This window comes from Lissotriton vulgaris, chromosome 6 (genome assembly GCF_964263255.1).
Source record: "Lissotriton vulgaris chromosome 6, aLisVul1.2, whole genome shotgun sequence".
Lineage (NCBI taxonomy): Eukaryota > Metazoa > Chordata > Amphibia > Caudata > Salamandridae > Lissotriton > Lissotriton vulgaris.
The window spans coordinates 903969248-903994587 of NC_141694.1; the positions used below are offsets into that span (position 1 = coordinate 903969248).

The 25340-nt window shown below is 45.7% G+C and overlaps 1 protein-coding gene across 1 annotated transcript in view; it reads right to left on the reverse strand.

Moving 5' to 3' along the window:
* Positions 1 to 25340, reverse strand: part of LTBP1 (latent transforming growth factor beta binding protein 1) — a 1129437-nt gene that overhangs the window by 895836 nt on the left and 208261 nt on the right. The window contains exon 3 of the mRNA XM_086926894.1: positions 9071 to 9356. Coding sequence (XP_086783020.1) covers positions 9071 to 9356 — 286 coding nt within the window. The remainder of the gene's footprint in view (positions 1 to 9070; positions 9357 to 25340) is intronic.

A 25340-nucleotide genomic window follows, 5' to 3' on the forward strand; every position in this document is an offset into this window, starting at 1 on the left:
AAACCAACAGTTTAAGAAATTTCACTAATTTCGGTTAATGCGAAATCTAGGAACGTTAGAAATTTTACAACCATTATTTAATTTTCACCCAGGCTTAGTACTATACTGTTATTGTTACAGGCATGCGCATAAAACATGCTATAATTAAATTGAATATTTGAATAGTTCGGATTCAGGCAGGAGTTGTAGGCTTGATGACAATGTAACGCCGGATAAGAAGGGCAGGCCTCCCAGGTGGTGTTCTGCGGAAACGAGACAGTGGGTGGCCCGTTTCATCTTGTCTCATAAAACTAGTGAAACCCAATATCGCTCGCGGTGTTTTTATGCCCTTTGCAGCTCGCCGAGCACAGGTTCTTAAATCAGATATAAAGGCCTCAGATGAGGTTTCAAGCCCGGGCCTTAGGAAGTGACGCGTCAAGAGTTTCCAGGGAAGGCCAGCTCAGTGCGACCGCAGGCGCATTAGTGTCATGTCTCCTACTTAGTCAGCCTTATTCTCTGGGATTACAGGCAACCTGCCTGCCCTCCAGGTATCAAAGGCAAAGAACGGCTTTGAACTGCACTTGTGGTAACACACACATCAAAGAGGCCTTCTCAGGGAAAAGTCACAGGTTGAAAAGTAGACTCACCGAAGCCATGTCCGAGGCACCATGCGGCAAGCCACCAGGGACTGCTGTCTCGTCACCCTCGCTTGTACAGGCTAGCCCGTCTGAACTCAGTCGCCTCGCTTTCCCTTCTTCGTTTACTTTTTATGATGCAAGTTGTGCCTCTGTCGGGCTTTCTTTTGACTCTCTTTCATTCTTCTTATGTTTGTCACATGTGCGTTCACACAGACTCAGTCACTTTTATTACACTGATATGCTTGAATGAGACCGGAGTGTCATACATGCTTCTAAATTCTAAATGAAATCAAATCTAAATTTGTAAAGCACTCTACTACCCCGAGGGGTCTAGGCGCTGCGGCTGATTCCTGGTAAAAAGAGTAAAAAAACACTAACAGAATGAACAGGAGCGAACTAATATCGCGCAGACAAACTATTGGTTAAAAAGCCAAGGGGCATATTTACGAGTTCTGGCGCATCTCTGCATATCAGCAGAGATGCGCCAGAACAAATGTGTCACGCAAAACTACCCTTGCGTCACGGCAGATGCGCCGCATTTACAATGCGGCGCGCCGCGGCGCAAGGGTAGGCAGATGCGTGATGCATCACGTGACGTAAGGGCGGCGCATCGCTGGAGTCGCATCGCAAGTGCGACGCAACTCCAGCAATGCTCAGGGCCGCCCAATACTTAGCATGCTGCGTCAGTCCTTATGCCTGCTTCAAGCAGGCGTAAGGAATTGACGTAGCATCGCCGCGGAAGTGCCTGCGTGAAATCTTGTAGATTTCACGCAGGCAACTTTGCGAGGCGCACAGGCGCCGGAATGCCCACCCTGCGTGGAAACGCCCCCATTGTGGCGCTGGGCTTTATAACGTGACGCATCTCCCTAGATGCGTCACATTGTAAATGCCTCGCAGGGATGCGCCACGTTTACGCCGCTGTTACATCACGCAAGGCGGCGTAAACGTGGCGCAAGGGGCTTGTAAATCTGCCCCCAAGTCTTTAATGCTTTGCAGAAAGAGTGCAAGTCTGATGTGTTCTTTAACTCTAGGAGCTAGAGCTAGTTGTTGTTCGCGGAGGAGAATGCAGAATGTCAAGCGTGGCCGATACAGGTAGAAGCGGTGGGGCGGCGGCAGGGGAAGTCGACAGACGATGGGATAAGGAAAATAAAATAAATAAAACCACTTACTTTGCCCTCACCACATCGCCAAGCGGCCAGCGTGAGCATATAATAATACATTTTAAAAACACTTACTTTGCGCTCTGCACATCGTCGATTCGGCGAGCGCAAGGTTAGTGATGTAATTCATTTGTATTTTTCATTTTCCTTATCCCATTGTCTGTTGGCTTCCCCCCACCGACCCTCCTCTCTCCACCACTCTTACTTGTACCGGCAGTGCCTGCAGACCGTGATAATCAAGGTCTTGGGTTTGTTCCAGGAACTGTACGGTTTGAAATTCCCTTTCATAATATGTATTCATCTTATGTTATATAAGTTAGCATTAGGTGGCTAAATAGACACCATTTGTATTAGCGTTGTGAAACCCACTGAGTTATCCTCACAGCATGCAAGCTTTGTTGTCTTGTGTGCCTCCATGTTGCAATGTGCGACTACTAGAAGTCTGTCTAGGCCGCAGACACACTAGGCCTCAATTATTTTTCGCTTGCTTCAGCAGAACTGTAAAACTGTATATCGTTATTATTCTTGCTCTGCTCCCCAAGGTTGAAGTCGGAGCTCCTAATGAATAGATGCTCTTTTTCGTACATTACTTTCTGTATGTGTAGTTTTGCTCCCAGGTTAGGAGAGATTGAAGCCCGACACATTGGCCTTGGAGCACTGATAATACACCCATCTGGCAGGTGTTAGCTCATCTCTCTGTACCCTCTTTGTTCATGCCCGGCTCTGGACAGTATGTTTCCATAGTAGGCGGGGCTGAGGTCCCGAGAAAGCTTTATCATGTATTAGCACGCTTTGGTCAGGCAGTCCCCTCAGCGTCCATCTTAGGGTGCAGGTCTGACCGGGATTCTTTCTGCAGAGAACTACTAATAAAGTAAGTTTGCACTTTCCTCTTCATTTGGGAAGGCATAGTAGGTGTTTGTGGAAATAACCCGCACTCGAGCTGAACTGTTCCCATGGGCAACAGCGTCAATTCTGATTTGCATATGGCTGGGTCCGAACCGGGTGGGTGAAGTGAGCAAAAGAATGATGATGGATCCAACCCAGATCATCACGGGGTGAGAGTCTGAAAAGAGTAAGAGCTCTGTCCATCATCTTATTGTGTTTGCTTAGTTCGCCCTAAGTTTGCAGGGTATGCCCAGATGTGGTTCCATTGCTCATTTTGCCACTGAATTCAAGCTAACCTGGCTGATGAGGGGATATACCCCGAAACTGGCCCCAGAATGCCTGTTTCTGGTCAAGGGAAGACCTGGCTTGGCAGTTTGGGCTGGACTGTTCCCATGGGAAACAGGGACAAGACTGATTTGCATATGGCTGAGTCTAAACTGGGGTGGCAAAGTGAGCAAAAGAAGGATGATGGATTCAACCCAGATCATATAGGGACTTGGGGTGAGTGTCTAAAAAGGTTCAGCGATCCGTCCATCATCTTATTGTGTTTGCTTTGTTCGCCCTAAGTTAGACATGGGTCCCTTGCTCACTTTGCCACTGGATTTAAGCTAGCCTGGCTGATGAGGGGTGTTACCCCGAAACTGGTCCCAGAATGCTTGTTTCTGGTCAAGGGAAGACCATGCTTGCAGTTCGGGCTGGACTGTTCTCATGGGAAACAGGGTCAAGACTGATTTGCATATGACTGGGTCTAAACTGGGCTGGTGAAGTGAACAAAAGAATGATGATGGATTCAACCCAGAACTAATAGCGACTGAGGGTGAGTGTCTGAAAAGTTCAGCCATCTGTCCATCATCTTATTGTGTTTGCTATGGTAATTCCCTAGCAATCCTGTTGTAGGAGGTGTGATCACCTATTGCCGGGACAGACATTGTTTCTGACCTCTGAGAGGATGGGTTCTCACCTAAAACCACTAGGTTGACGACATTGCTTTTTTGACAGCTTGCCTCTGTGTTATGGTGAATGATAGAGCGACCTCAGGTTCTTAATAGTAGCGCAGGACTCATTGGACTGCCTGGGCAATGGAAGGACAAAAGGCAAGAGAGATTCTGCAGGGTCTTGGATAACTGGTAGCTGAGAAGAAGCAGGCAGCATACATGCTCCACAGGCACATCAGTAGTAAAGATCTAGAACTGTACAAAGCCCAGAAGATGTCTCAAAGGCTGAGGGGCTCCAGGTTATATACACAAAGTTGGGCAATTGGAAAATTTCATCCTTAAAGTTTGAACATGCACCCAAACAAACTGGAGCAATATGTTCCTCCATAGAAAGCACATTGGGATGGGAGGACCCTTAATCTACGGGCAGAGGGTCTGGTGAGTTTAGCACTCCTGTAAGTCCCTAGTAAATGGTACCCCTGGTACCCAGGCCATTGGTACTAGAGAGGGTCCCTCTGGGCTGCAGCTTGTATTATACCCGGTAACAACAGAAGAGTGACTGAAGAATTCTGAAGAAAAGAACACTAAAGGAACCTAGTTTGTGACATGCTTTATCATTGGGTCCCCACCAGAGAGGCCGAGTGCCCTCCTGGTGTGCTACAACGTCTGAATTACAGCGGAGCAGGTTTTTTTAGTGAGAGAGTGTAAGTGCAAAAGTGGTGAAAGTTTAAAAGATGGCTGGTTATATCAAAAAGTGATTTTAAGGGTGGAAAACCAGAAATAGTTAAAAGCAGGTGAGACGGACGCAAGCTGGCTGGTTAGGTTGACCAGACCCGACCTGTTTGGTATCAAAAGTGAAAGGTGGTCGACATGTTTCTGCTTTTAGGTGCAATTATGCTAAGCATTTATACGGACCAGAGTTCCTCAGCGGTATACGCTCTCTAAGTCGTATCCTTACCTGTGGCTCCTAAAAAACATTTTAAAACCAAAGTAATTTAGTGTTGCCACTTTCTTTTTTCAAATGATTATGTGGCTTAACTACATCACAAATACGTTTCCCAGACCTTCGCAGTTTACACAATTCACCAAACATTCCAGAGGATTACATTGCTCAGTCTTAATTCCAGGCACTGCTTTTCACTGTGCTTTTAAATCTAGCTGCGGTAGCTTCTGCCAAGGCTACTGGTTTCATACCTGCATGAAATGCTCATTAGACATTCAATGGCAATCCAGTTGCTACAGAACATAAGTTTTGCAGTCACCAAAAACATCTGTCATTATTATCTTCGTCCTAGGTAAATGTATCACTGCTCCAAAACCTTCAGGGAAGAAAGAAAATTTGCATCCATATGGAAATACTTATTATTTCAGATAAGAAGCGACTAACGGGCATTTAATAGAAATTAATGTAGCATCAGACCTTTACTTAGGACATACTGTGTAAATGTTCTTTGACATGACTTCATGCTGCCCTCAGGTAAAAGAACGTTCTGAACCATAACAGATAAACTTTGTTCACTGTCCCACATGCCACAATATGCTGTTTATGTTTATGTAGGTAATTTAGAAAGCACGGCTGTTACTCCGAGGAGTGTCCTGGCGCTATAGCAAAGGAGCGGTCTGCATGCAGGAAAGAGAAGAGCCTGAGCTGAAGAAAAGAGCCAAGTCTTGTTTTTTCTGGAAGATTGATATTTCCTTTATGGCCCTGATTGGCGATGGCAGCTCATTCCAGAGAGAGGGGCCTAGAAATGAGAAGGGTCGCCCCCCCGCCGCCCTCGCCTTCTTTACTCCTTAACCGCAGCACAAATTCCGCAGCGGTGCGGGAGTTCTAATGAGTGGGCGGGGCAGCGTTGGCCAACGGATGTGCGCAGCACTAGCGAGTTAGCGCTCGCGATGGCCGTTGGCCGACTAGAGCACGGAAGGGGTTAATCCAAGGGAATATTACCTCTTGTTTTCACCAGCTGGCCAGATGCTTCTCACTTTAAAATAGGTTCATGTACAATTTGTAGTCTGGGTCTGTATTATGTGACATTTGCACTGTCCCCGTTTGTCCCGTGGCGCACCTTTAGATAGGCACGCCTGTAAACAGGGGCTGTGCACCGTATTAGAAGTAATGTGCTGGCCCCAGGGCATCTGCAAATGTATGCAGCCTTGGTAGCTGCGCATTAGTAAAAGATGGACCAGCTGATTCAAGCACTTGGTCGGCCTTTCAAAGTGCTAGGGACACTTGTTTGCACTTCAAAGTGGGGGAGGGAGCAGAGATCCCATTGCAGGCAGATGCAGAGAGTGACTGTACATGCCTGCACTGTGGTGCTTGGGAGGGGTCACTGGGACCCTATTTCTCTCACCCCAGAATGGCTAGCTTCAGGGAGGCGCACTGACAGTGCATCAGCTTTTAGTGGCACATAGGGTGCCTCCTAACGACCTCTCTGCCAATGCGCCCATGCCCGTAATACGGTAGGAGTGCAGAGACAAAGTATTTCTCCCCTTATGATAGCACCAGCACTGTATATGCACTTGCACTTTCTGTATTACAGAAGGGGATGCACAAGCGTATGAGCCTCCTTTTGAGATACTACAGTTCCTCGAAGGCACAGAAAACGGCGCGCACGCCCGTTGTGCTTCTGGGGCAGTGTATGTAATACAGGCCCTGGCGCAATCTCCAGATTCATGTCTCCTCATCTAGCAGCCCAAAACTGGAATGCCCCCCCAGACATTGTATATCATTTTTATTCCTGTTTTCAAAAATGGAAGTTTATATACTTAGATATTTTTCTTTGGTTCTAAGGTATCAATAAAACAGTATAGACATAATCGCTGTCTATTTTTGGTGCAATCTTCTAACATTCACCACTTAAAGCATTGACAGCCAGATTCATGAACGACAAATCGGCTCGCAAAGGGCCAGATTCTCAGAATCTGGCCCTTTGCGAGCGCAATTTTTGCATTTGGGATTTATCATCCCAAATGCAAAAATCGCTATTTGCGAAATCGAATATTTGCGAGGAATAGCATTTAAGGAATCTCTATTAGAGATTCCTTAAATGCAATTCATTAACCAATTTTAAATTGCGAATTCGCAATATTTGTCCGCTATTTACCACGAAGTCTGACTTCGTGGTAAATAGCGAAAAAAAAGAAAAAAGCACTTTAGTGCATTTTTCTCTGTTGCATGTTACAGACACACATGTCCTTTGGACATGGGTGTGCGCAACACCTGTGTAAATTTGCATTTCAGGGGTGCTACAGGGTGTCCTTTGGACACCCCTGGCACCCTTGAAATCGCTATCTTATTTGCGATTAGCAATTTGCTAATCGCAAATAAGGAATGTGTAGGAATCGCAAATTTATTTAGCGATTCCTACATGAATCCCGTTTTGCAAGTCTTTAATAGCGATTCCTTAATAATGGCTATTAAGGACTCGCAAAACGGCTCTTTCATGAATCTAGCTGTTACTTTCCAATTTACTTTGACAGTGGACGGTGAAACCTTCATATGAGCTCTGGGTGCAACGTGTCAAGTAAAGGAAGCCTCTTCTGTTGCATAGGCAAGTCAGTCAAACAACTGATGCTCACAAATTGTCTCTGACATTCTGATGAGTCTTCAACTTGATGAAAAGTTAAAGAGCTCATGCTGAAGAATGAATGTCTTCTTGCATAGCTAGATTGACGAATGGTCAGCTGGTCACTACCAATATTAATGAACTGGCTTTTGAGCCCTGGGTTCATTAGCAATAAAATGTTTTTAAAAACTACAACAATTCCTACAACCCTAGCATTGTATGGTAAAATATTTTGTAAAAAATGTTGATGGCCGAGTTCGGGGCAGTAATTTTTTGTAAAAAAAAGCCATCATATTCTTTTTCATGTTTCTACAGTGGCCTAGTGTCTCAATTTTTTTTTTTTAAATAAGAACCAGCGAGGAAGACGTGAGCCTAAAGAAGGCGCAGAGGAGCCTGCAGGTAGGGTGCAGATGGAATAGAGTAATATCTAAGTATCAAGCCTAAGAGCAATGGGACAGAGTAGCTAAACCAAAGATGAACCAGAAGGTAAGTGTAAATCAAAGGAGGGGGCAATGTAATAAGGCCAGAAAGAGATAGGGAATGCTAAGGAAAAGATGAGTACAGGGTTCTTCCCCACAGAAAAAAAAATATTAATGCTCATTTTGAATTGTTTGTCAGCTATGTATACACAATATATAAATCATAATCTTGGAGTGCTCAGAAGTAGACCGTGACAGTGTAAAACATCAGAAACACTTTTACGAGGATAAAACTGCTTCAAAAAAAGGTTTCTAACCAGCAGGGAGGCGACAAAGAGGCGTCATTCAGGAATACTGTAGAATAATAGCTGCTAAGTCTATGTTGTCTACTTTGCAGTGTCTATGGTTTAGTCTATCTGACTACTGGTCTTTTGCATGTAAATACACTCTTGCATTTGCCAGTTTTAATATCTATTTTATTATTTTGAATATGGAAAATACAAACATGTTGCCTCTGATCAATCAGCTCTGAATTTGAAACATGATCATCATATAGACAGTAATGAAACGTTTATTTAATAATTAAATCACCGTAAACAAAACCCTAAATCAGTTCTTCAGGCATAAAATGTAAATTACACAAGCAACAAGTTGCATTGAAAATAGGTTAACCCCTTGCGTGCGGCGGGAATTCCCCGCCCATGCTCACTCCGCCTTGCGCGGGCGGAGTCATGACGGAACGGTTCCGTCATCAGCACAGCTCACCCGTAGCTGATGACGGAACCGCTCCGTCATCAGCATGCAAGGGGTTAAACATTCCATAGAAAAAAACAAATGGAGGGGCTGAAGGGAAGGGTATTTGATGGCAAGAAAACAATGTGTAAGAAACTGTATAAAAATATATAATAATAGAAAGAAGACAGTAGCAACATTTACAATTAAATTATATGGAAGCTAAGAATAAACTATACTTTAAATTGATTATGAAACAGCAGCACGAATATCTATTTATTAAATGTTATAGTCTCCTGTTTTAATATCAATGTCTTGAAAAATGTTGCCCTGGTAAGTATTGGGATAATAAATGATGCTATGTCATTGCTGCTAATTTAGGGCATGCGTCAAAGGGTGTGAAGATGTCACTTCCTCTACCTCTATGATAGTGGTGAATGGCACAAATGGATGAAACAACATAGCTGTGCTGTGTGAACGTTGATGCAAAGTACTGTGCATCTTGCAAGATCAAGGAGCAGGGACTTTATTTCAAGATCACTCCAATGAATTGAGTCTACACTGGGTTCAATAAATATCGGCCTATTGCGAACAATAATCGTTTTATACAGTCCTTATTGTTTCCTGAAACCAAATTTAAAATCAAATAAATCTAGTTTACCTAGTGATGCTCTTTCTGAAAACATCAACAGAAAACAGAAACATGCATTTCACAATTCTGAAAACTTTTTAAACAACTAAAATCATGAGAGAACTTACTGTGGCTGAATTTGCTGCGGTATAGCAACAGGTGCGTTCTGTTTCAGAGTGAGGGTCATATGGCCCATTGGGCTGGCGTTGGATGGAACTTTCTGAGGAAAGGTTTGAGGGGCACTTTGTTGAGGGATCGGTCGTGCCGGCACTTCTGGAATTTGTCCCCCAGAAATGAAGGTGGAGTCGGGAGTGGAGCTTCTCTCACAGGATTTCCCTTTGGTCCCCGGTTTACAAATGCAAAGCTGAGGTCGTAGGCACATTCCTCCATTTTGGCATGGTGGTGTACAATTGGCTGTAAAAACAAGCATTGGTAAATGCATTAGGTTTCGCCTATATTATTATTAATAGGCAGGTTTTTTTTGTAAGTTGTTGCTTGCTGAGTAGTTGTTCAATATAAGTTCCAGAAAGTCTGCTAAAGTGTTATGAATTGCTTAGGTACAAAAAAAGCAATACATTGTGTTGGTACTAGTGGTATAGTGCAGGTAAGTAATAGCTACATTTTGAAACATGAAATGAAAAAGTGAAATAATAGAACTAAGGGATTTTTTTAGTTTGTTTTTAGTTAAATAAATGTTATTAAGAAAATGAACCCAAAGTTAAAACATTACATAGCTCAGAGGATATATAGCAGGAGATACACAGAGGATAATATAATCAATTTGAAACAGGAATAATAAAAGAGTAATAGTGAAATTATTATAATAAAACACAATAATATGAGAAGATAAAGTAATGAAGGTAAAAAATCCTAACATCGTAATAAAATAATGTGTTCTAGAAGAGAAAAGAAAAGAGCATGTTATATGTATTGTTTGTTTTTTATAGAAAAGAGAGAGAGAAAAGAAAAGGGAGAAAATAAGAGGAGAAAGAAGACAAGAAGAGAGAGAGAGAAAAGAAGAAAAAAATGAATAGATGAAAAAATGGGTATTATAGGAAAGATGAGTGTGAGGACAGAAATGTAGTAAAAGGTAACCATAATAAATCCGAAGTAATCTTTAGATGAATAGAAGAGTGAGAGACAGAGGCAATTCTATGTTCATCACAAATTAAATTCCACCAAAGAAAAAAGAATCATTTAGAATTGTCTTTCTAACATGTTAATATAACTTTAAAAGCAACAGCAATAAAAAGGTCAAATAAAATAGTTTTTGAAGAGAGTTAGTCAAAATCAGGGGCTGAGGTACCTAAAAATATATTGTGAATAGCAAATGGAACATCACAAGAGAAAATGAAAGCACATTTTGACCATATAGCTTTCCAGAAGTCATAAAACCTTGGGACAATAGTAAAGTAAATGTATCAATGTTCTCTCAGACGAAAGACAGGACCAACATAATGGTGATATAGAATGGTCAATTTTGTGTAAAACGAGAGGAGTAATTACAGCTCTGTTATATATGAAATATAAGGATTGTGTAATGTTGGCAGCTTTAGAAGTTCTGAAAATCTTTTGCAACAAACAATCCCATTGAGGAACAGAAAGCAATTGAGATAAAGCCTGTTCCCACGCTAATTCGATAGGAGATTTACTCCGAGTGCAAGTAGCTAAGGATAATGTTTTATAAATGAAAGAGGCACTGGGGATTGGGTCATAAGGAATTTGAAACAGGGGTGTAACGGGCATAAATGAAATAGGAGTGGGATTGGAATTAAAATTTTGTAAAAAGATTTTGCGATCAGGTGATAATGTGTTATATTGCTGGTTGAATGAGTCAGGAAGGCTACATTTCTCTTGTAGTTGGGGAAAGGGTAAGATCGAATTGTTAACTATCAACTAATGTACATAAAAAATCCCGTTTTCTTTAATGTGCTTGTAGTAAAAGGATTTGTGGCGGAATTTGATGCGTTTGTTAAACCATATTGAAGCAGATAAAAAAGATTGGTATGGGTTAAAACTCTTGAAAAAAGTGAATGTATTAGATCAGGGGTACTCATAGTACGGCCCGCGGGCCTGTGGCGGCCCGGCAAGCCTTTCCTGGCGGCCCGCGGACCCCCGAGACATCATACCTGTGTTTAACGTTTTTTTTTTGTAAGTGTCTGCAGCAGCGCGAGAGACTCTGCTGCTCTGTGGGAGCTGCCGGCCGGGCGATCCAAGCAATGGCCAGAGTAAAGCTGCAGGGGCCTAAGAAGAGGTGAAATACAAAGGCCACATTAACATGCAAATGGCCTGTTAAGTGCTCGGGTGCGGCTGTGAGTTGTGTGCGCCCCAGCTGGCACACAGGCAGGGTGAGATGACAGAGGGAGTGGGAGGGAAAGGGAGGGGGAGGGGGACGGAGAGGAAGTGAGAGTGAGTGAGTGAGAGGGAGTGAGTGAGTGAGAGGGAGTGAGTGAGTGAGAGAGAGTGAGTGAGAGGGAGTGAGTGAGAGGGATGAGTGAGTGAGTGAGTGAGAGGGAGGGAGTAAGTGAGTGAGGGAGGGGGGAGGGAGTAAGAGGGAAGGAGTGAGAGGGAGTGAGTGAGAGGGAGGAGTGAGTGAGTGAGAGGGAGGGAGGGAGTAAGTGAGTGAGAGGGAGGGGGAGGGAGTGAGAGGGAAGGAGTGGGAGGAGGGAGGGAGTGAGAGGGAGGGAGTGAGTGAGAGGGAGGGAGTGAGTGAGTGAAAAGGAGGGAGTGAGTGAAAAGGAGGGAGTGAGTGAAAAGGAGGGAGTGAGAGGGAGTGAGTGAGAGGGAGTGAGTGAGAGGGAGTGAGTGAGAGGGAGAGAGAGGGAGTGAGTGAGAGGGAGGAGTGAGTGAGAGGGAGGGAGGGAGTAAGTGAGTGAGAGGGAGGGGGGAGGGAGGGAGTGAGAGGGAAGGAGTGGGAGAGAGGGAGGGAGGGAGTGAGAGGGAGGGAGTGAGAGGGAGGGAGTGGGTGAGTGAGAAGGAGGGAGTGAGAGGGAGTGAGTTAGTGAGTGAGAGGGAGTGAGTGAGAGGGAGTGAGTGAGCGGGAGAGAGTGAGTGAGAGAGTGAGTGAGAGAGTGAGTGAGTGAGTGAGTGAGTGAGTGAGTGAGTGAGTGAGAGAGAGTGAGTGGGAGAGGGAGTGAGGGAGGGAGTGAGAGGGAGGGAGGGAGGGAGGGAGAGGGAGGGAGAGGGAGGGAGGGAGGGAGTGAGAGGGAGGGAGTGAGTGAGTGGGACGGAGTGAGTGAGTGGGAGGGAGGGAGTGAGTGGGAGGGAGGGAGTGAGTGAGAGGGAGGGAGTGAGAGAGAGGGGGTGGGAGTGAGAGGGAGGGGTGGGAGTGGGAGGGAGTGGGAGTGAGAGGGAGGGAGTGGGAGTGAGTGAGTGGGAGTGAGTGAGTGGAAGTGAGTGAGTGGGTGGGAGGGGGTGAGTGAGAGAGTGAGAGGGAGGGAGTGAGTGGGAGGGAGTTAGTGAGAGGGAGGGAGTGGGAGGGAGGGAGTGGGAGGGAGGGAAGGAGGGTGTGGGAGGGAGGGAGGGAGGGAGTCGGAGGGAGTGAGTGGGAGGGAGTGAGTGGGAGAGAGTGAGTGGGAGAGAGTGAAAGGGAGAGGGAGGGAGTGAGAGGGAGGGAGTGAGAGGGAGGAAGTGAGAGGGAGGGAGTGAGAGGGAGGGAGTGAGAGGGAGGGAGTGAGAGAGACAGACAGGGAGTGAGACGGACAGGGGGGGGAGGGAGTGAGGTGGAGATAGAGAGGGAGGGAAAGGGAGGGAGACGGAAAGGGAGGGAGACGGAAAGGGAGGGAGACGGAAAGGGAGGGAGACAGAGAGGGAGAGAGAGGGAGGGAAAGGGAGGGAGACTGATGGGGAGTGAGATGGAGGGAAAGGGAGGGAAACTGATGGGGAGTGAGATGGAGGGAAAGGTAGGGAAATGGAGGGAGGGAAAGTGAGGGAAATGGAGGGAGACAAAGGGAAAGGGAGGGAGATGGAGAGGGAGTGAGAGGGAGGGAAAGGGAGGGAGACGGAGAGGGAGTGAAAGGGAGGGGGAGTGAGAGGGAGGGAGGGAGGGAGAGGGAGGGAAAGGGAGGGAGATGGAGGGAGATGGAGGGAGATGGAGAGGGAGGGAGAGGGAGGGAGAGGGAGGGAGAGGGAGGGAAAGGGAGTGAGACGGAGAGTGAGAGGGAGGGAGACAGAAAGGGAGGGAGACGAAGAGGGAGTGAGATGGAGGGAAACGGAGGGAGACTGATGGGGAATGACATGTAGGGAACGGGAGGGAGACTGATGGGGAGTGAGATTGAGGAAAAGGGAGGGAGACTGATGGGGAGTGAGATGGAGGGAAAGGGAGGGAAAGGGAGGGAATTGAAGGGAGAGGGAGGGAAAGGGAGGGAGAGGGAAGGAAAGGGAGGGAGAGGGAGGGAAAGAGAGGGAGTGAGAGGGAGGGAGACGGAGAGGGAGTGAAAGGGAGGGAGAGGGAGTGAGAGGGAGTGAGAGGGAGGGAGAGGGAGGGAAATGGAGGGAGATGGAGAGGGAGTGAGAGGGAGGGAAATGGAGGGAGAGGGAGGGAAAGGGAGTGAAAGCGAGTGAGACGGAGAGTGAGAGGGAGGGAGACGGAGAGGGAGAGAGAGAGGGAGTGAGAGAGAGTGGGAGTGAGAGAGAGGGAGTGAGACAGAGAAAGACAGGAGAGAGGGAGGGAGAGAGGGAGAGAGAGCTAGAGAAAGGGAAAGAGAGCTATAGAGAGGGAGGGAGACCGAGAGAGAAAGAGAGAGAGAGATGTGTGTATGCCGTGACAGCTCAGTGGACGAAGGCGTCCGCTGCAGGGACCTGTGATCAACCTCATGGTCAGTTTTATGTTGTTGCTCTAGCCCTGCCCCTCCCCCACTGACCCCGCCCCGCACCGATGCGGCCCTCGGACACAAACCAAACTGTAAATTGGGCCCCCGATAGAAAGTTTGTGAGTACCGATGTATTAGATGATGAGAATATTTTAAGATAGGATCTTTGGAATTAAAAGTACAATTGGTCATAAACTTAACATCCGGAAAAGAAAAGTCATTTAACAATGAACGTTCAACATCAACCCAGGAAGGCATAGGTAAATCTTGATAATTTTAAGACATGGCATAAAATTGACGGATCAAAAAAGCATTGCGGTATAGTTTGAAATCTGGAAATCGAACACTACCCTCTGATTTTGGGCGAATTAATTTAGAAAGGGCAATACGAGTACGTTTATTGTTCCATAGAAATTTGGTACATAAAGAATTAATCTGTGAAAAATAATCATTAGGAATTTTTAAAGGTAACATTGAGAGTATGAATAGCACCTACGGAACAATCATCATTTTGATCGTATCCAGTCTGCCCCACCAGGGTAAAAATAATGGGGACCAGGAAGATAACAAATTAGTGAGTTTGAGTTTTAAGGCAGTAACATTATGGAGTAAGGCATCAGGAATATTTAAGGAAAACCATGTTCCTAAGTATTTAATCTTGTGGGGGCACCAAGTAAAAGTGGTTGAGTCAAACATGTAGCAGTAGCATGATGAGTTTACAGGTAAAATCTCAGTTTTGGAAAAATTACGTTTGTAACCAGAGACAGTGGAAAACAGCAATCTCTTGTAAAAAAAAAAGGGGGGGAAGGGAATAGCAAGGATTAGACATGTAAATATGGATATCGTCTGCATAGGCAGAAAGTTTAATTTGGTGGGAGTTAAGTTTAAAACCAGTAATATTAGGATTATGTCTAATTCTTTCGAGAAAAGGTTCTAAGACGAAGAGGAAAAGTAATGGATAAAGGGGGCACCCCTGACCTGTACCTCTTTGCAGGTGAAAATATGAGGAGAAGAAGCCATTAACAAATACACAAACTCGTGGAGCTGTCTATAGTAATTTAATATATGAAATGAACTTTTGACCAAAACCAAACCATTTAAGATTGTGAAGCATGTATTGCCAATTTATTCGGTCAAAAGCTTTTTCAAGTCATAGGGCAGCTAGAGGAGAAGAGCACTTCTTTCCAGGAGCAAGAATATTTGAGAACGTTCCAGCATTATCAGAGGCAAGTCGGCCTTTAACAAATCCAGCCTGATCTGGTTTGATGAGAAGAGGGATAATCTTTTCTAAGCGGGAAGCCAAAATGTTTGCAAAAATTTTACAGTCATAATTGATTAGGGAGATGGGTCGAAAATTTTTACAAAAGGAAGAATCCTTGTCTGGTTTGGGCATGACAATAATAAGGGCTTCTAAGAAAGAACCACAGGCTTTAGAATTGGAAAGGAATGAATTAAAAAGATCTAATAATTTTGGTGCAAAAATTGGGGGAAAAGCTAAAAATAGTTCAACTGAGACGCCATCTGGTCCCGGCGCGTTCACCTTTTTTAAAGATTTAAAGGCATTGGTTAGAACTAATTGATTTAATAGCAAAATGATGTATTTAGAGGCGTTCTGACAACATTTTGGGCCAGTGCTACATCTGCTATACCATTCAAACTCTGGCCCTGTTGTCTGCAAGCTAACTGCATTTAGGAATAAAATACAGCAATATTAGGTGTTTAGTGGTGTGTCTGGAGGTGTTAGACCCGGTGCCACTACACCATTCAAATAATGACCCTGTTGCCTGCAAGATAACTGCACTTGTGACTGTCTGTTTAGTAGTAACAGATAGCAATATTTGGTGTTTAGTAGAGTTATGGCAGCTTTTGGCCCAGGTGCCTCTGCACCATTTAAATTAAGCCCCTTTCAGCTGCACGGTAACTGCATTTGTAACTGTCTGTTTAGTAGTAAACTATAGCAATATTAGGTGTTTAGAGGAGTTTTGACAACTTTTTGGACCGGTGCCACAGCACATGCTAAACTATTCAAATCATGACCTAGTGCCTGAAAGATAACTGAACTTGTGACAGCCTGTTTAGATGTAAAATATAATAATAATCGGTGTTTAGTGGGGAGCCTGAAGGTTTCGGTTCCGGGGCCACTGCGCCTGATGCACTATTTAAATCACGACCCTAATGCTTGCTAGAAAAATGCACGTGTGACTGCCTATTTTGTTGTCAATTGTAGCAATATTTGGTGTTTAGAGGAGACCTGATAGCTTTTGAACCCGGTGCTACTGCACCTGCTGCACCATTCATTCAGATCATGACCCTGTTGTCGGCAAGGTGAACTGCACATGTGACAGCCTGTGTTGTAATATTATATAGCAATATTTGGTGTTTAGAGGTGAGGTTCCGTGACAATTGTAAGTGTTGTTTTTGACTCGCTCGAATATGGTCGAGTTTGGTATCTATGAACCGCAAATGACGAGTTTAGTGGGTGTACGCGTTTTCGCTATGCTAACCTAAACCGTTCGTCTGTTTCGTGGGTTTCTTCATCTGAACCCACGGGTTCCATTTTAGATACGGCATCCATTTTGTCTCTTGCCCTCAAGTAGCCAGCGAACGGACACTGTCCGCTTCGTGACCCTGGGATTCCCAAACTCTTGCGGAAGACACGTGTTCCTTTGAGGGTGTCGTTATGACGAGGGGGATGACACTGTAAAAGCAGCTGGCCCCGCTCGAGGCTCATCTTGCCGTGCCGGTCTATTGTTTTAGCCGTGCATCCATTAGGCATGTCTCCTTTGATCCTGCAATCGTGTTTCCGATATCACCCCTTACACTCTTTTCAATCTGTTGACTATCTTCGTCTTCCTCTGCACCTGTTTCTGACTCTTCCTTAACTCGTTTACAGCCGGAATGGAATGCACTAATGGTGGGAAGATGTACTTTTACAGTTGGGAACCGGCGATGCCACTGTAATTATGTTCCGGGACCCTGAATACATGAAAGCGACCCCCTATGAAATTTACTGTGGGAACTGGTTGTAACCTTTTGTTTGCCATGTTGTTCTATGATGAAAAACCGTATAAAAGGAGCGATCCGCAGATGCAATTTGAAGCAGTCTCCTAGAACCTACATACGTTGTACTTCTTGTGACTTCTGTATTCCCTGCAGTAAATAAACCCTGATCTTTGACGCCCAAGGAAGTGTCCCGTGTCTCTGTCATTTGTACACCGGAACAGGTAACCCACGAAGGTTTCAGGTGTTGTCCCCTGGCACCGCTGGGTCTTAGGAAAAACCCAGTCCTTCAGTTGGCGCCCAACGTGGGGCGACATCAGCGGTACCGGTCCAAAGCCCGACGATCGTGAGGAACTTCGTGTGAAATCTCCGAGGGAAGGTGCACCCCGCTTCATCGATCCTGTTGTCGAAATAAGTGGCCCGAAGACTTTTCCCGCGAAGATCCCCGCCTCCTGACGGCTGCGACGGACTGATGCCCTGACTGTCGACCTGTTTTGGCGCCTGGCGTAGACCTTGGTACAGCGAGACGATTGACGGGCCTTCCTGGTGACGCCATTGTTCTTTGAGTTAAGTATTTGTGGGTCGCTCCCAGAATCCTTAGTTGTTGTGGGTGCTTAGTTGTTGCATGGTTCCATTGCATTTGTGGTTCTTCGTACTTTGTTCTCAGTTGTTCTATTTTGACGATTGCAGTCGCCAAAACCGAGGGTTTGGCATTTTTGCGAGGACATTGTAATCCAATAACCCTTGACGTTTGTGAAACTCGGTTAGTGTGCACGATGCCTGGCCGTAGTACTTTGTTTAGCTGCTTTAGAGGTTGTGGTACGGATTCCCGATTGGAGGACTCATGTCCGATACCTCCAGTTGGAACTCCAGTCTATGAATTATATAGTCGCCATGGTGTGGGTCCGATCACATTTAATGATTGTTGGGTTCGATATACTAAAGATGACGGTGTTCTTAGTTGGCCACCTCATGGTAGTTTCGAAACAGCGATTTTAGATAATTTAGAAGCGAAATTGTTCAAAAAGAAAGCAAGGCCGGCCATGTTCGATTACTTTCGGTTATGGCGTAAAGAAGCCAAGCAGAAAGAAATCAAACAGCTTAAACGTAATAAGAGAGAAGGTATCGTTACGACGATGAGAAATGCAGAGCAGTTTCAGAGAGACAAAGAAGAGAAGGAAAAGGAAGTTTTTGATAGATTGCAACGTATGACAGTGGATAAGTGTTATCCCGCTTTACCGACGGGTACTGATAAGAAGGGAGAGGAAGCAGTAGAGGATCCCTTGTTATCATACCTATTGAAGTCGCCACCTCCATATGCACAGGATACTACAGTGCCTGTGGTTCCCCCTGTTCCTCAACCTGTTGCCCCGGCGGCTGCTGGACAGCCTGTCGCTGGTCCTGTCCTTGCGAATCCTCCTGTTCCTATTCCTCTACCTGCTGCTGTTCCTACTGCTCCACTGTCTATAACTTCTCAAGCTGTTGTTCCCGCCACTTCTGCTCTTGTGGCTACTTCTACTGCTCCTACTGCTCCTGTATTTAGTCCTCATATTGTTGCTCCTGTACTTTTTTCTTCTTCTCCGTCTGTTCGAAGACGCATTCCTAACGCTGTCGCTAATCTTTATTCTCCTTTTGGACCGCTTCTTGGGTCTGATGATTCTGATGTTCCCCAACGACGAAGTCAGCTTCCTGGTGGTAGGGAACGTGATACGTTAATTCGGATGGCGCGTAATTGGATTAGGTATCCCCTTAAAAATCCCCCGCGCATAATTCTTGAGACTTTCTCTCAATTCAATGAGCCAACACAGAGATTTGTGTTTGATGAAATGTGTAAATTTCTACGTGAAGCGATATCAAATGATGAGGTAAACGAAGTACCGATCGACGTAACTGAACTTCAGCTTCAGTTTTCGAGTGGTATGATTGTGGGTAGCAATGTTCGACGTGCTGTAGAACATCTTCTATCTTTTCGTCCTACTGTGATACCTCGAGCATTGTTTAAAGATGAATCTGAGGAGTGGATGGCAACGCCTGGTCAGTATCCCATGCGAGAAGTTCCCCCAGTGTGGATGCCAGGTGATGCACAGGCTAATCCTATTATTCCGCCACACTTCCAGAGAGTGTGGATACACCTCCCATGGAAGCGATCGGAAGTCTTGCAGGTTAAGCAATCGTTGCCTGACCCCCGCAAAAATCCTGCAGGGTACTATAAAGAGTTGTCCCAATTAGTGGATGCTACGATCATGAACCTTGCCGACATCGACATGTTGTTCGTCAATGTCGTACCTCACCGGTTTGGGCGAAAATACGTCGCGAAGATCACGCAGCTGAGTTAGGCGGTGATTGGGCTGCGCTTACAGCGGCTGACGGGTTGCAGGTTGGTGGGGCTAAGCCTGAGCAGTTAATTACGGCTTTGCCTCAGAGAATTATTACTCTAATGAAGACACTTATGCCATCAATGAGAGTTAACTGGGATAAACTGTCTGCCTGTAAGCAAAAGAAGGACGAGAGTGTCTCTGATTTCTTTACGAGATTTGAGGAGGCATTCATCGATCATAGTGGTCAGGATATGAGCACAGAGGGAGGTCAGAGGTTGTTTGTAGATAAATTTGTTTTGAATCTGTTGCCTGACCTTAGCAACAAATTGAAAAATTCTGAGAGTTCGTGGGCTGTTTCTACCTCCGCTCAGATATTAGCCACGGCTCAGTATTACGAAAATAGAGAGAAGGAGGAAAATGATCGTGCGGAGAAAAAGACGAAAGATCTCAAAACAAAAGTTCTGTTACAGCAAGCGTATCCTCCGCGCTCAAATCAAAATGATTCTCAGCAGCGGAATAGATCACAATCGCAACCCGCTAGGCCACAATCGCGGAATGACTTTTCTTCGCAGAGATCTATGCTTGGATACAATCAATGTGCCTATTGTAGAGGTGGGGGTCATTTGAAGTTTGATTGTCCGGTTTTGCGCGATCGCAATAATGGTAATTCATCTAGAGGAGGTCGTAGTGGTCCTCAACAGGCTTCGCGAGGTAGAGGTCATGGTGTTACTCAGACTCAAAATGAGCGTTCTAAAAATTCCTCTGATTCCAATAATTGTTTTGATCAGCGTGGTTCATCGTCAGGTAGATCGGCACAGTACCATGTGGATGATTTTTATATCGAGCAGGGTATTGATGACGGTAATTACTAGGACAGCCACAGACAAAGAGAGGGAGTATATCAGTTCCGGTTGATCAGAGAGGGCCTTACGTCGCAGTTGCCACATCGGGCGTAGTTGAGCCTTTTCTGTTGGACACTGGTGCAGCGAAAAGTTCCATCATGCATTCCAAACTCCCTGGCGCACCTTTGTCTGGCTTAACAAATGTTTCCGTTGGATTCTCTGGCGCCCCTGTTAGCAATCCGGTCTCTCGCCCTTTGCCCCTTACAATTGGGCCTTGTGAGCTGAAAGCTCCTTTGATTTTGACTACTTGTTGTGGTGAGAATCTTTTGGGCCTGGATTTGTTGAAACGTTTATATGCGACTTTGTATTGTTCTCCTGCGGGAGTGGAGCTTACGTTGGGTCAAAGAGTGATCTCTCCCATGTACTTGTCATCTGATAAGCTCCCAACGGAATTGAGGTCTCTTCCTGCATCTTTGTGGGCTACAGGTCCCAATGACGTGGGCCTGCTTGACATCTCCCCTTATGGTGTTCAATTGAAATTGAATGTGCGGTTGCCACGTATTCCCCAGTATCGTATCTCACTTGATGGTGAGCGAGCGTTGTTAGCGATCATCTATGATTTGATCGAGAAAGATGTTATCGAAGAGACTCGGGGAAACGTGTGTAATAGTCCTGTGTTACCTATCTTAAAACGCACTGATCCATCTAAGCCTCCTGTTTACCGTTTTGTTATTGATTTACGGGAGGTGAACAAAATTGTGATTCCTCAGTTCCCTGTGGTGCCTGACATTACGGCTTTACTGACTCTGATTCCAGCTTCTGCTTCTTGGTTCTCCGTGATCGATTTGAAGAATGCTTTCTTTAGCATTCCGATTGCTGAGGAAAGTAGGGACCTATTTGGTTTCTCTTTAGGTGGTCGCAGCTTTAGGTTTAAACGTGCTCCTCAGGGCTACTGTGAAAGTCCATCGATATACAGCCAAGCCCTGAAGAGTCAACTTGACGCGTTTGCGTTAGCGGCTGGTGCGGCTTTGATTCAATATGTCGATGACTTGTTGGTGACTGCCGACACAAAAGACATCTGCAAAACTGCTACGGTGTCTTTGTTACAGCATCTCTGTGACTTACATCAAAGGTGTCACCTTCTAAACTGCAATATTGTTGTCAAGAAGTAACCTATCTAGGTCACTTATTGTCAAAGGAGGGAAGAAGGTTGACCCCAGAGAGAATTGCAGCGATCGCTCGAATGACTGTGCCAACAACTCAGAGAGATGTGCGTGCCTTTCTAGGTATCACGTCATACTGCAGGCAATGGATTCCGAATTTTTCCTTGTTGGCGAAACCATTGGTAGCCCTCACGTGCAAGGATGTTCCAACTCCTTTACCATGGACGGAAGAGTGTCAGAAAAGTTTTTCTGAACTGCGTGATGCGTTGTGTTCGGCCCCTGTGTTAGGTACTCCTGACTACGGCAAGCCGTTTACACTATACGTTCACGAGAGAGAGGGTTGTGCGTTGAGTGTTTTGACGCAGCAATTTGGCGGTAAGCAACGTCCATGTGCATATTTTTCCTCGACTTTGGACCCAGTAGCCAGAGCTTTGCCGAGTTGTCTAAGAGCGACAGCGGCGGCTGCGGTGTCCATCCGACAATCTGCAGGATTGGTCATGGATAATATGCTTACGGTGATGGTTCCACATGCAGTTGACACTCTCTTAAATCGTACGAAAACTCAACACTTGACGAGCGCAAGGTTGTCTGGTTACGAGTTGACGCTTTTGGCAAGTCATATTCAAATAAAGCGCTGTAATGTCCTAAACCCGGCGACTTTATTGCCAACTAATATGGAATCAGACGATGTACCACCACATGATTGCTATTTGCGAACTGAGGAAGAAACGAAGGGTCGTGTTGACCTAAAAAACACTCCATTGGCAGACCCCGATGGTACTTTGTATGTGGACGGTTCGTGTTTTAAGTTGCCGAATGGTGATGTGACGACTGCGTATGCTGTGGTAACATTGAGTACGGTTGTGGAAACTGCGAGATTGAATCAGAATTCTGCGCAGGCGGCAGAGTTGATTGCGTTGACGAGAGCGTGTGTTTTGTCGAAGGGAAAGCGAGTGAATGTGTTTACTGACAGTCAGTATGCTTTTGGTGTTGCGCATAGTTTTGGTCAATTGTGGCGAGAGAGAGGCTTTATGACATCGCATGGCACGAAGATCCAGCACGGACAGCTTGTGAACGAACTTTTGGATGCACTTACATTGCCCAAGCAGGTGGCGATTATTAAATGCAGTGCGCACCGTAAGGTGACGGATGATGTTGGTCGTGGTAATCCGTTTGCGGATGAGATTGCTAAAGAGACTGCTAGAAACCTTGCAACCAGAATGTATGTGACGAGTTCGGTAAGGTGGCCTGCAGAAACTGGTATGTGTGAGGATACTGTGGAAAGTGTGAAAGCGATTCAGAACGAGGCCACCGAAACTGAAAAGACTAAGTGGAAGGAGAGCACAGGAAAGTTGGATGCGAATGGATGTTGGATTGATTTGTCGGAGAATCGGAGATGGATGTTGCCGGATGCATATGTGCTAGCTGTTGTGACTATGGCGCACGGCTTGTCACATATTAGCGTGAAAGGTATCTGCAAGTTGCTGTCTCCTGTATGGATGAATGATGGTATCGCTAAGTGTGCTGAGAGAGTGGTTAAGAATTGTATGGTATGTATGATGTACAATCCTGGCAAGGGCACTCCTACCCCACCTGGCCACTTTGCTCCTCCTACATGTCCCTTTGAAGTTATCCAGCTAGACTTCATCCATATGGAGAGATGTAATAACCTAAAGTATGTTTTAGTTGTGGTTTGCGCATTCTCCCGATGGATCGAAGCCTATCCTCTTAAAGACAATACTGCCCTGTCCACAGCGAAAGTCCTACTGAAGGAATACTTTCCTCGGTATGGAATGCCATGGATTGTATGGTCTGATAACGGAAGTGAGTTTGTGGGGAGTGTGATGAAGAGTGTGTGTAAGGGCCTTGGAATTACACAAAAATTCCACAGCGCCAATCATCCCCAGTCAGCAGGTTTGGTTGAAGGGTACAATGGTACTCTAAAATTGAAACTCGCAAAGATTCAGGCTACGACTGGTCTGTCGTGGCCTGATGCCTTACCTTTGGCTCTCTTGTCGACCAGGGCGACTGTACACTCTCGAGTAGGGCTCAGCCCATATGAGATTGTGTTCGGCCGTCCTGCAAATATTTGGGGGGTTCCTAGACCCAGGTCTCTCGACAGTCTTGAGTACCCAATGTTGATTGATTATCTCCATGATCTGACTGCTAAACTGAGGTTAATTCATCAACAGGTCTTTGAAGCACTGCCGGCACAGACGGAGGGTCCTGGCCTTCGGCTCCAACCAGGAGATTGGGTGGTGACCAGAAACTTTGGCCGGAAACGAAACCTGGAGCCAAGGTTCGTGGGACCCTTCCAGGTTCTACTCACCACGAGAACTGCAGTTCGTTTGGAGGGCCGCAAAAATTGGGTGCATGCCACCCATACAAAGAAGGTACCAATACCTTTACCAGCAGACTCGTGGGTGAGGACCGGTATCGCCGCATCGGAAACAGAAGCTCCGGCGAAATTTGTGCCGTTCAGTGATGCTCAGCCTGTGGGAGATACTTCAGTGCAATCAGATAACTTTGTTGAACCTTTGCCATTGGAGAACTCAAGACTCGAACTATCATCTGACCGACAGGACTCTGTTCCGCAACCTGAACAATTATTTGAAGAGCAGACTTGTCCTGGAAGAAGCAGATATTTTCTTCGTTCCCAAACCAAAGACTAATAAATATCTCTTTGCTTTTTTCCCCTTTTTTGAAATTCACGTTACCCCATTATCATCTTGGACATTTCTGAACAATTGTGGTTTCTATTGATTTCTGAGTTCTTTTCCACGTGTGTGTTTTTCCACAGCTAGGAGATTTTGTAATATATTGTTTGATTAAAAGAACCTTACATCCGGGTTGACCGTAGGGCCGTGCGGGTACTTCCTTCTGTTTAGCAGGTTCCTGACACTAGGTCGGAGGCCATCGATTCCTAGGAACTCCTGGGGATTGATAATCGCTACTCAGAACGAAGTGCGTCAAGAACGTTGCGGACGGTTTTCAGAGGATGGATTTCTCAAAGTTGTCGGAAGTGGAGAAGACTCTTGCGCAAAGATCAGTACTGCATACGGTTATACGTACCAAATGCTTTCTGTTTCAGGTGTTCCTGCTGTTCCTAACTGTTTCCATGTTATTGGTGGGTGGAGTATATTTTGGAATACAAACATTATTGCCTTTTGCTTCACCTACTCCTCCCTCTGAACCAAAACCTACTCCCACTGTTTCTCCTCATTCTTTTCATCCTTTACCTCAACACGAACAGGTTAGACGTGCGGAATTCATGAACAACTCCTTTGTCCAGCTTCTTCATCAACATCCGTTTGGGATGAACACTACCAATTGTTGGGTGTGTGGTTAAATGCCACATACCATGGATAGGGGAATTCCGTACTTGGTCCTTCCTTACAGTTCCCAGGGTTCAGCTCGAGCATTTCAAACTATGTTTCGTAGCGCACTAGATTCCTACCCCCATCGAGAGCCACGCACTGCAGATCATGTTCCTGGCCCGTACCACAAGCCTTTGGCAAGAGCGATTGCCGATTTAGATAGGGATATCTTCGACGCATCGCTTATCCCAGAGGAAGAGGTGTGAGCATACAGAGATCTGAGTGAGGCTGAGTATAGCATATCAGTGGGTGATCGGCAGCTTAAAAGCTCATCTCCGATCTGGATCATACCCCATCTCGGTAATTTCTGTCTGAAAGGTCTTGGCCGAAGTCCCCGAGCCCAGCTCAGGAGGAGTGCCTGTACTGAAACGTATGTTTTACCAACGGCCTCTTCCCCTGTTCTTTTGACTGCCAAGGGTACATACTTTGTCTGTTACGACCGCGCATATACATGGTTGCCTCGTGACTTCTCAGGCACCTGTTATATTGCGAATCTGTTGCCGCCGACCTTTACTGTTGGGTCGGATTATCACAAGACCAGAGTTGTGAGAGGCGTGATTAGCGAAGAGGACACTGCCGGTCAAGAAGCAGGAGACTTCTTTAAGGGGTTCTTGCCGTTTTGGGGACCTATGATCAATAGTAGGAACCTGGAACAGTTGACTCGAGTGGTGGAATCGACTGCTAATATCACTGCAAGTGCCCTTGGTAATCTTACTATTTAACAACAAGGGGTGGTGATGGACAGAGTTTCTGAATTAAGCAGAATACTCTCACCCAGTCAAGAGATCAGGGCTAGATCCAACACCGTTTTTTAGCTCACTGCACCATCCCAGTTCAGAACCTGGCTATATGCAAATTAGTCTGTTCCTGTCCCCGTGCATGATGGG